This window comes from Poecilia mexicana, unplaced genomic scaffold, assembly GCF_051168715.1.
Source record: "Poecilia mexicana isolate PSO_F unplaced genomic scaffold, ASM5116871v1 scaffold_2, whole genome shotgun sequence".
NCBI classification, from domain to species: Eukaryota; Metazoa; Chordata; class Actinopteri; order Cyprinodontiformes; family Poeciliidae; genus Poecilia; species Poecilia mexicana.
This window is the reverse complement of record NW_028263371.1, coordinates 47421582-47433669: the sequence shown is the minus strand read 5'-3', so window position 1 is coordinate 47433669 and position 12088 is coordinate 47421582. Positions and strand designations below refer to the sequence as shown.

The 12088-nt window shown below is 38.3% G+C and overlaps 1 protein-coding gene across 2 annotated transcripts in view; it reads right to left on the bottom strand.

The window, feature by feature from the left end:
• The window catches only part of epha6 (eph receptor A6), a 200166-nt gene extending 188785 nt beyond the window's left edge, over positions 1–11381 (bottom strand). The window contains exons 1-3 of one of the 2 annotated variants that reach the window (XM_088001921.1): positions 11251–11381; positions 10940–11108; positions 2689–5631 (exon numbers count right to left, since the gene is read on the bottom strand). In XM_088001921.1, coding sequence (XP_087858047.1) covers positions 2689–2764 — 76 coding nt within the window. In that variant the 5' untranslated portion in view covers positions 2765–5631; positions 10940–11108; positions 11251–11381. Of the gene's footprint in view, positions 1–2688; positions 5632–10939; positions 11109–11250 lie in introns of those variants that run through there. The other variant, XM_088001925.1, reaches the window with a different exon arrangement.
• Between the last annotated feature and the right edge of the window lie 707 nt (positions 11382–12088).

The following is a 12088-nucleotide window of genomic DNA, read 5'->3' as shown; positions in this document are numbered from 1 at the left end:
AAACTACAGCTGAAAGCAGACATGAGTTCAATCATTCAATCTGCGGCGCAGAAAAACACACAGTGAGGCTGTTATGTAGCAGCTGTCTGGGAGAACAGGGAGTAGCATCGCTCTTATTGAACACAGAGAACAATAAAATATAACCTGGGGGGCAGATCCCACAGTGCTCTCTCCACACAATCAATAGGACTATTTTAAACCGTTCTGATGCAGCAGCCTCTGTGTGTGTGTGTGTGTGTGTGTGTGTCTGGAAGGTGGGGGGTAAATATGCAGGAACACACACAAAGACAGACGTGATATTTTATGAAAAAGTAAATTAAGAATCTATTGGTTCCTATATTTGTTTGTTCGCATCCACATAAATGAATGTGAACAAATTGAATATTACTCCAATAAAATTGAGTGGACTTGATTCTATAAAAGTGACACAGTGAAGTCCGCTCTCATACACTCAAAGAAACTTACACAGGTCACCTACTTAGCGATTTAATCTTTTAGCAGACCCCCCCCATATATGTGTCTGTGTAATGTAGAATCTTTGAGGAAGGTCATTTCATTTAATTAAAAAAAAAAAAAAATGTAATTTTTTTTCACTTCTTCAAGAAATAACTACAGGGAATCCAACCTTCTGGGCTTATGATGGTCTCTTCATCTACAGGTGCTGGTCATAAAATTAGAATATTGTGATAAAGTTCATTATTTTCCATAATGTCATGATAAAAATTAAATTGTCATATATTTTAGATTCATTGCACACCAACTGAAATATTTCAGGTCTTTTATTGTTTTAATTTTGATGATTTTGGCAAACAGCTCATGAAAACCCAAAATCCCTGTCTCAAAAAATTAGAATATTATGAAAAGGTTCTCTGAACGAGCAATAAAAATAATCATCTGAATCAACAAAGTAACTCTAAACACCTGAAAAAGATTCCTGAGGCTTTTAAAAACTCCCAGCCTGGTTCATTACTCAAAACCGCAATCATGGGTCAGATTGCTGACCTGACTGCTGTCCAGAAGGCCATCACTGACATCCTCAAGCAAGAGGGTGAGAAACAGAAAGAAATTTCTGAACGAATCGGCTGTTTGCAGAGTGTTATATCAAGGCACCTCAGTGGGAAGTCAGTAGGAAGGAAAAAGTGTGGCAGAAAACGCTGCACAACGAGAAGAGGTGACCGGACCCTGAGGAAGATTGTGGAGAACGGCCGATTCCAGACCTTGGGGGAAGCAGTGGACTGAGTCTGGAGTAGAAACATCCAGAGCCACTGTGCACAGGCGTGTGCAGGAAATGGGCTACAGGTGCCGCATTCCCCAGGTCAAAGGTCAAGCCACTTTTGAACCAGAAACAGCGGCAGAAGCGCCTGACCTGGGCTACAGAGAAGCAGCACTTTGGACCACTGTTGTTCAGTGGTCCAAAGTACTTTTTTCGGATGAAAGCAAACTTTGCATGTCATTCGGAAATCAAAGTGCCAGACTCTGGAGGAAGACTGGGGAGAAGGAAATGCCAAAATGCCAGAAGTCCAGTGTCAAGTACCCACAGTCAGTGATGGTCTGGGTGCCATGTCAGCTGCTGGTGTTGGTCCACTGGGTTTTATCAAGGGCAGGATCAATGCAGCAGTTATCAGAAGATTTTGGAGCACTTCATGCTTCCATCTGCTGAAAAGTTTTATGGAGATGAAAATTTAATTTGGTCTGGAATCGGCCGTTCTCCACAATCTTCCTCAGGGTCCGGTCACCTCTTCTCGTTGTGTAGCGTTTTCTGCCACACTTTTTCCTTCCTACTGACTTCCCACTGAGGTGCCTTGATATAACACTCTGCAAACAGCCGATTCGTTCAGAAATTTCTTTCTGTTTCTCACCCTCTTGCTTGAGGGTGTCAGTGATGGCCTTCTGGACAGCAGTCAGGTCAGCAGTCTGACCCATGATTGCGGTTTTGAGTAAGGAACCAGGCTGGGAGTTTTTAAAGGCCTCAGGAATCTTTTTCAGGTGTTTAGAGTTACTTTGTTGATTCAGATGATTATTTTTATTGCTCGTTCAGAGAACCTTTTCATAATATTCTAATTTTTTGAGACAGGGATTTTGGGTTTTCAAGAGCTGTTTGCCAAAATCATCAAAATTAAAACAATAAAAGACCTGAAATATTTCAGTTGGTGTGCAATGAATCTAAAATATATGACAATTTAATTTTTATCATGACATTATGGAAAATAATGAACTTTATCACAATATTCTAATTTTATGACCAGCACCTGTATATTTAAATTTTGACATGATGCATTTCTGTGCAGACTACCAATATTTCAATAGGCTTAAAATGAGGACGCAGAAATGTTTTAAATAGTTTTCATAGCTTCGAAAGCAACTGCAATATTTAATTGAAATATAAAGTATAGCAAAGGAAAAGTCAAATTACTCAATTTATTTTATTCGATTGACATTTTCTTTAGCTGACAGAGTCTTTGAAACCAGACTCTGGTTGTGTTGCAGGACTTTAGTGATGACTTTATTTCACCGTCAGGCTGCGATTGCATCATGATGAGAATTTCCTGCCTAGCGGTAAATCAAAAATAAATAAATAAATATCCACAACTTCCAAATAACATCCGCTGTTGTTCAACTGAACCAAAAGTACAACAGGACAGAAACTAACCCAGGTGGTCCTGAGTGGGTCGTAGTGCGCTGTCTTACCTTGATTGCAGCGGCTGAAACGACTGATCGTAATTCCAAGAAAGAGTGAAACGAAGAATCTGTTTCCAAAAGTCATGTCTGCGGCAGTATTTACCAGCGGCTTTACTTCTTGTTAGATCAGCGATGAAGCGCTCTGGGTCCGTTTAGGTCCACTAGTTCTGGTCCTTATAACTGATCCCGTGTGGAGCGAGCGGCCGTGCGGTGGAACAAGAGGTGGCTCATCCTTTTCACCTGGCGGCTGCCGCAGCTCCGTCGCTAAATGGACACCTTTTGGGTAAAGTCCCAAAAATATTTGAAGTGAACTCGGACCTTCTGGCAGAGCTAAAAACACTTCGCTAATAAAACATCTGCCAAAAAAAAAAAAAAAAACTTTGCAGATTCTAAACGGACTTCACCCTCCACCCTCTGTAGTGTTTCGAAATGGGCATTAAAACGCAGTTTAAAGCGCGTAGAGTCGTGGCAGACTGGAGACACCGTGTGTTTGGCACGGCAGGGCGCCGGGGACCGACTTGCCAGCTCCGGCTGCAGCTCCAGCTCGGTCCGCTGCTGCAGAGAGATGGTGGAAGGTGACCAGAGGAATGATTGGGATGCAGCGAAACAGCAGCAACAGTGGAGGCGATGCTGTGGGACTGCGCGCATCTGTGCAGGATGCTCGGCACTAGAGGGGGTTAGCTGACAAGGCAACGGGATGTGTGTGTGTGTTTGTGTGTGTGCGCGTTCATCTCATTGGCTCGTAAGCAGGGCTTCCTAAAGACTGGTAAATGTTAAATATGATCCCACCTCTCCCCCATTTTGACTGAAGTTTAATGCAATAGTTCGTGTTCGGATGTTACGTAAGATGTTATTCAGGTTGGCAAATATGAAGCTGGTGACAAGTTCTTGGAATACACTTTTGACGTCTGGGTCTCTCATTGTCACCAGGATTTATCTGTTTTAGCTTATTTTGGACGTTTAAAGCAGGAAACTGTAAATGTGGGGAGGGGGTAAATAAATAAATCACTTTTGCAGACAGTCTTAAAGTTGAAAGAAAAAGTTAAAAACAAATGTGCTGTCTCATCCTGGTTTGTTGTATTTTGTTAATCCTAGTTTTAAAATGTAGCTTATTTTGTTAAATGCCTTACTTTTCTTGTTTTGCTTTAATCTTCATTTTATGACACCGCCTACAACTGTTCCTCAGTTTCCAACTACCACACCTGTCATGCGTTAATCATTTCCGCCTGCAGTGCTCAAATAGCTTTAGATGTTGCCATCTGTCATGCCAAGAGCTACATTTTTTTCTGTAACAGGTCTCTCTACCTTTGCAGTACCTAAAAATATATATATATATATTTACTTGCTCATCTGCAGAACTGGGTCCCTGTATACATACTGCTGATGTGCGGATTTTAATTACATTCAGTATTTGATGATTTACATAATAGTTCCACTCTTTGATTGGGCACAGGTGTGTCAAAGTTTTGGAACACCAGGTGTCCCAGTCAAAAAAAAAGTTTTCATGTAATGTTTTTAAAGGTATTAATTTCTGAAAACAGTTGTGCCATATACAGGTTAAATAAAATAAATGTAAAATAAACATAAAACAAATATAGTCTGAGCTTATATTTCAGTGGAAGGGAATCACTGACAAGTTATATGCTTAATGATTTTATAGATTATTTTTTAAATCAAAACATGTTTCAGTTTTTCTTGGTCTGACATTTCTCTTTTCACTTTAAGGTTCAGTTACAGCCATTATTTCAAGTGTCGAGATGTGATGGAGATGTCAGTTATGAGTTTATTTTATAATGCAAGTATATGTGTTAACATAAATAATTTCATACTGAACATACAGCAGTGTTCAAAATTTTGCCCAGCTCTTCAGACAGGAACCACCAGTTTGTGCATTTGCTGCCTCGGTCCTTTAAAGAAAGTCCCCAGTTTGACGGCTGATTTTTTTTATTTAATGAATTACCTCACTGATTTAACACCACACCGCTTTAGACTGGTCATTTATTTATACTTAATCACTAACATGCATGTTGTAACTGTTGTGTCTGTTGGTTTTCTATTACTCTGCCAATAAAATGGACTGAACTGACAAGTGATTTTGCACTCATTTTATTTTAAACTCAAATGAAAAGACAGATTGTAGTTTCTCTCCTCGACTTACATTTTCTAAGTCTGTGTGGATGAGGGCTTTTGCAGAAGAGCATGTCAACTGTCTTTGACATAATCAACTGCAAGCAGCATCTGTTGAGCCACTCTGTAAACAGTTGGCATATGTTAACTGCCTTACAATAAAACTGCTGAAAAGATTGCAAGCATAAACCAAATAAAACCCCAATCAACTTGCCTTTGTTAATAAATTAGCATCATTGCAGTACTGGCACAGCAATTCTATCTTTATTTTTACCTTGCTGCCAGTAAAGCAAAACAAATATGTGGGGTGAGCTAACAAAAAATTTACAAAAATGTTGCCATGCAAAGAACATTTAAATGGAGGAACATATAACTATAGGCTGATGTCTTTTTTTATTATTATTAAAAGAGAGTTTTACACATTATTTAATTGTTTTTAAATAAAATACTTTCAAGTTCCTATGATTTAGACAAGTTTCTTTATTACAAACCCAGATTAATGTTTCCGTAGAGTGTAATCATGAAAAGTGTTCAGTCACATAATTGAACATCCACCTGTGGACATGTGAATCAGTCATTCCACGTTGAATTTATTCATAGACCTAAGATTTATCTGAAAAACTTATAGTTTATATTCATCCTCTGTTGTGCAACAGTGCGCTGCCAACATGCCAATGTCAGCCAAGATTAGTGAAGGTCTTCTTCTCATCTTCATGGACATCTCATTGAGTGAGTAAGCAAACCCTCCTCACTTTGACCCGGTTAAACAAAGCAATGCTGGCTGCAGAGATGAAGCCCAGTCAATCAAGATGTAGGAACAGCTTCCTGTCAGCAGAGGGGAGGTAAATACATCAACATCACAGTCCGTCACCATCACTTAGCTGCCAGCCAATCACCAAACAATGCTGAGCAGCTGCCAACAACTTTTCGTGGCACAATGTGTAAACACGCTGGAGGACAGAGAGTTTTAGACTAGAATGTATTGACCACAGCTGTCTCATTGTGTCTACTGTAGCTGGAGGGAGGCCACAAGCTCTATAGAAGTATAGCAAACTATTAATGTCAGACATTGGACGTAATTCAGCTATGAAAAGAATGGTGCAAGTGCAAATCTCTTGAAAACAGATGTCTACAAAGCATTTTCGGACAATTGCACTGTATAAATTATACCTCAATGTAGCTCAGGCTCGTTAAGATTAGCTGGAAAATGTCAGTGAACATACATTTTTAAATCCGTTCACAAAATTTCAATTGAATTTAGGTGGGTACATTGATTGGGCCAGTGCAAGGCTTTGACTCAAACCATTGTAGCTTTAGGTGTGTATTCAGGGTTTTTGTTCAACTTGAAACTGAAATTTAACTTCCATCAAAATTTATAAACTTTTCATTGAGGATTAACTTGCCTTTTAGAGCATCCATCTTTACTTGACAAGCATCCTGCAACCTTCTCACAGTGAAGAGCATCTTGTGTTTTTCATGACCCGTTGTCTCTGAAACAGCAATGTTCTGTACTGACACTTCTTACCTCATAAGATGGTATTAAATAAAGAAAAAGAAACATATTGCTAACATCCTAAATCAGCTGTCATTCTTGTAAACAGTGCAACCAGCAACATGACTGAGTGATGATTTAGAAGGTCGAGAACAGGTTTTTTTAGTGTGGCACCCCCTCAGCAATGATCTGGTTTCCATTGCTGTAACAGTAGTCAATGAGGTGTGACTGTGGAGTATTGCAGGCCTAACTGTGAGGTATGATTTCCCCCATTTGAGGAGGGCAACCCTCATCCAGCTGTACTCATCACAGGCAAAAAGCTGGGACAGAACCACATCAGCACAACTGACAAAGACTATGAGACTTTATAGCACTAATAGGTTCAATAAAATCCACTTTGTAATGAAGTGCCTGGCTACACAAAGCAACAAAGTGGCTCCCAAAAATAAAATTAAAAGTCCAAATCACTTACACAATAACTAACAGTAGAGTACACTCATTATTGAATTTCATTCAATAATGATTTTTTTACATTGACATATATTGCCACAATTGGATTGAGACTTTGGGAAGAGTGTGCATGTAAAGGTGTATTTTTAACGAAGCTGTTAAAACCCAAACTTCAGTGCTTAGGCAAACAGCAGTTGAGTTTTAACTTCTCTAATGAAGAAGCTTAAATTTTACTGTTGCTGTTACACTATAATTTTTAATCTTCAATTAAACTGCTAAAGATAATCACACAACGAATGATGAAAAGTGGAAAGCAAACTCCTATTGGTTGAAATACTTGTAATTATAAAAACCACTAAAGTCACACAACTCTAAATGTCTTGATTTATCTGAGAATGGAGCCACTGTGACATGACTTGAAGATTCGATGTTTTATCCGAGAACCAACAATATCATGTCTTCTCAATACCCAGAACAATCAGAATGTCCTAAATGGTGTGCAATAATAATACAGATGTGAATTGCACCGTGGATCTTTCACAGGAATCAGGACATAACAGCCAAAAGGTTTTCAGTCTCTGTTATTAATCATCAACACCTGCCTATAAAACAGATTAAGTCCTGCTGTTCAGTCCTAATCTCTTGAGTTCCCTTCATGCTGTCCATGTGGAAATGCTCTTATTTGTACTTTTAAACATTTAAAATAATAAAAACAACAGTAGACCTCAGGGCTATGTTGAAGTCATCACCAATCATGGTCATTCAGGGTTTTTGTTCCTACCACATTTCTTCCTCAAAGACAATGACTCACCACTAGCCTTTTTAATAGTTTGTTGGCAGTTCTCAGTCCAGTTTTAGGAGTTTCTACAATCTCTTTATAAGTTTTCTATGCCTGATGCCAAGGATCTGGTACAGATGTCTTGACCAGAAACATCTTTTCCAGAACCACAGAAAGTGTTTTTCACATGGTTGTTTAATTAAGAAATGAAGAGCTACTCATTGCAGCAGTTGGAGTTAAATAACTTGTTCCAGTTAAATTCAGGTAGTGATTTTTTATTTTTTGTCCAGGCAGTGTATCAATATAATTCACAATGTTGCATGACAAAACAGGCAGAAACTTAAAGGTCAGGCTAGGTGCAATTATTATTTCGCCTATAGACTTACCTCACACATACATATATGCACATTAAGTGATTTAAGTGTTGGATAAAACAGTTTTACTTGTTAAAATCACTCAGCATATAAATTGTCACAAACTTCCTCAGTCTGCCTAGAATGAAATTATTTCTGTTTAACATCTTTCAGTGTTGAGAATTTCAGATATCTCGAATGTGATCAATGAAGTAATCATAGCACAGAGCTAAAAGATATTTTTATTCCCAAAAATGTCTTGTGGCGTCCATTACAGCACAAAGACATGAACACGCTTATACACACTTGTGCTACAACACTCACGTTGCCCACCTCCCTGGCTACCTAATGGGCCATAGGCTCTAATCTGGATGGCCAAGGTGCTCAGGAGAATGAGCAGAGCAAATAGAGAGAGCAGCTCATCAGCCCAGAGAGCCAGTGTGTCGCTAACTCCAGCTGTTAAAGAGACATCCGCACATCGTTCGGAGACGAGGAAAGGAAATGGGATGACTTTGCAAGATGGGGTAATTTCTAGACTATAGTTTCTAGTAAACCTTTTTCTTTGCCCTACCTCCAAAATGTCATCTCAGAAGAAAAAATGGCAGCTACAGTAGTTTTTCCATCTGCCTTTGGCCTTCCACATTTATTTGAAGTTACTGACCTGTTTCTAAAAATTTTTGTGCTCTATTGTGATAATATTTTCTCCTGTGGAAATAATTACATGTATTTTGCGCAGTCAATGAGACAAAAAAAAGTGCTTTTCTTCATCGGTCATTGGGAAGAGGCAGGGTACACCCTGGAAAGGTCACCAGTCAGTCACAGACTGATACAGAGACACAGGATAAACCACCAAGTGTGGACACACTCACACCCAAGGACAATTAAGAGAGGTCAATCTACCAATGATGTTTCGAACTGTGAAGCCAAAGTACTTGGAGAGAACCCATGCATGTATGGGGAGAACATGCAAACTTTGCTGCAATTCAGTTGCGCAGCCCAAGGTACATAGCTGGAAAATAAAATTCAAGTGGCTTTTTCAAAAACGTTATGACGTCTTAAACATTTAATTTGACAATGTTTCAAATCTTGTGTCCAAGTCATTGAGTAATTACTTAAAGTGTAACTATCCCCCCTCTGAAAGATAAACCCCGCCTCTGGCAAATTTTGAAAAATCCAGCAAAGTGGTCGGAGCCAAGAGACCCGGTCTACTGTGGGACTTCCTGAGCCAGAGGCGAGAGCTGCCATTAGCCGCCATGAGCTTCTCCCGCTTCCTAAGCACTGCAGTCAGTCTGACAGTCAGAGCAGAGGAGACCCATTCAACTCCTTGTCTATATTGCAAATGAATCACACATTTGTAAAGCTGAGTGACACCATGGCAACCCTCATGTCAACTCCTGACTCTCCACTGGGCAGGAAGGGGGTGGAAAAAAGGTGGAGGGAATGAGGGATGTGTTTTTATACCCAAACGTGCGGCTGTCACAAAATTGTACCAACCCAGACCGCTGCAGGAAAATTCAACTGCACATAAATGTCAACATTTGAACAGAAACACAAAGATATAAACCCCAAATAACCTCTTCATACAGTTAATCAGTAAAAAAAAAAAAAAGTTTATTCGGGGCTGAGTTTCACTTTAATGCCTCGCAAAAGGATTTGCACCCTTAGCCTTATTACCATTTCCCCAATACTGGGAAATGGTGAAATATCACAGACTTGATATATTTGAATTGGACAGAGTACAGATAGACCATGAGAAGTGGAAGGACAATGCTACAAAAAAAAACTGGAGGAGTTGGCCATGTGTTTGTACTGCACAGCACTCTTCAGGCATGCTAGCAAGGCATAAACAAAATAAATCCTAAATAAAACTAACAGTGCTTACTGCAATCTAAATAAACATCATTTACATTTAGCCACTATCTCACTTCATGCGGGACGAGTCTTTCCATTAGTTTTCAGACAGGCTGAGTAATTACAGTCAGCAGTGATGCAAGGTGGTGCTTAGTGACTTGTCAGTTCCTGAAACTTGTCCCCCTCCGAATACCGCACGTCACTGTCCTTACCCTCTTTCCAAAAATTTCCATTTGTAATTGACAAATAGATGGATTAATGGTGTATAAAATAAGCCATCCATTATGGGAACCTGGCAGAGTCAATCATGTCAGACAAGCCTTTTTAGAACATGCTTCCCATGACCCCTGTGGGGTTGAGGATACGATTGGCTGTCTGGAAGAAGGTTTTAGTGTAAAAAGAAAAGACAAATTGCTCCTCTGTTCAAAAACAGAGTTGATCAAAGGACTTCTGAAAGTCAGGCTGCAGGGCAAGTAGTATAATTCCTTAAGATAATATACATAAAAATCTACAAAGTTATTATCAGGAAATTGAGTTAGATGTAAGAAATTATCTCCACATGGTATCTTAAGAATATTTAAAATGCTAAAATATTTTTTATTACCCCTCATCAAAAACAAAACAAATGTAATCCTTACTTTCATCACACCAGGTTTTTCTTTGTGTAGCACTCAACCCAAGTAGCTAGACATTTACTCTGTCAAGGTGATGGTTGTATTCTGGAAATGTTTGCATGTCACTAATAAACAATTACTAATAATATGCTCATTTATGATTTTTAGTTATAGATGTGCCTCCAACAAACAAAAAATGATGAGCTAGTTTATTTTAAACTCACTGAGGATGATACATTTCAGAATTTAAACCTTACTAATATATGTAGTAATAAAAAATTAAAAGAAGCAAATAAAATACATTATTAGGACGTACAATAAAACTGAAATAAGATTTAGGATGTGTTCCAACATTGGTCGAATATTAAGGAATATTACTCCAAACTATTAAAACCAAAATCACACAAAATATCACATTCTAACAAAAAAGTTCCCCTTTAAATTTAGTTCAGAACTTGACCATCTAAATAATTTTTACTGAAAAAGAAAATCCATTGCAAGTCTGATATGTAGTTCGTGTTTGTTGTGACCCAAACACAAAAAATGGTTTAATTACTTGAAACCAAATAGAAAATGAATGCTTTAATTTACTCACAAATCGTTTGTTTGCTTTGGTGTGAGGGATGGATGAAGCTTGTCCGTGGCTCTGCAGGTCCCAGCTGACAGCTGAGTTGGAATTAGCTTCACATCACAGGCTACATGGAGTACACTGGCGAAACCATTCAATCCACCTCAGAAGAGTCCTGAGAATACTTTTCGGTCCACTGTGTGATAAAAGTCTCTGATTAGCTCCATGTATCTGGCTAAGGTGTATGTACTCTACATACAGTTACCCATTACTCATGCAAAAATGCTAATGCTAACTCCAGATTAGCATCACAAAGATCATTTACGTCGAGTACTTACTGATCATAAGGTTTAACAGTCCAAAACGGAAATGTAGATTCTGCACCCACGTTTATTTTAAGAGTGCAACGTAGCTAACACATCATGGTAGTTGAAATCCAACAGGCTAAGATGACCTTTTACGTGCCTCATTTAGGTCCCGCCCTCATACACATGATTGGACATTTAGTTTTCATCCACCAATGAAATAACAGAAAATACAAAATTGACAGCACAGGCTAGGCGGGAACAAAAACACAGTTTTGGGATGTACGTTTCAAGTAAACTTGCGGCAAATTAACTACTTTACCCAAAGTAAATGACAAAACCTTTGGTGGTTTAAAGTAGTTTTCAACTTATTTATGAACTGTTAACTAATGAATTAACTAGATTTTATGGTGCTTTTAATCCAAAATACAGCTCTTTTTTTTTTTACTTTTAATATTTCTTTTAACAATTAGTAACTCCAGTATAGCTTAGCCTCAATAGTTTCAAATTAATGTTTTAGACAGAGTTACATTTAGAGACTGGGGTCATACATGGTAGAGGCTGCAAGACACTCCTGCAACTCCATCAATGTCTTGTGTTTGTCTTGTCCAGTGTGTTAATCAGCAATATGGAGATAGATTAAAAAAATAAATAAAATAAAATATTTAAAATATTTGGGGTGTTTAATATATATATAAAAAATATAACAGAAAAAAAAAGCTTTTAAAATGACAAAATGACATCTTTTAATCACATTTTACCTTATATTCATGCACTGTGTACATTATTAATGAGCATAAATTATTAGTTTTTATAAGTTCAATAAAACAACATGGATGAAGTTGCTTTTTTCCCCAACAAAGTGCTTGGA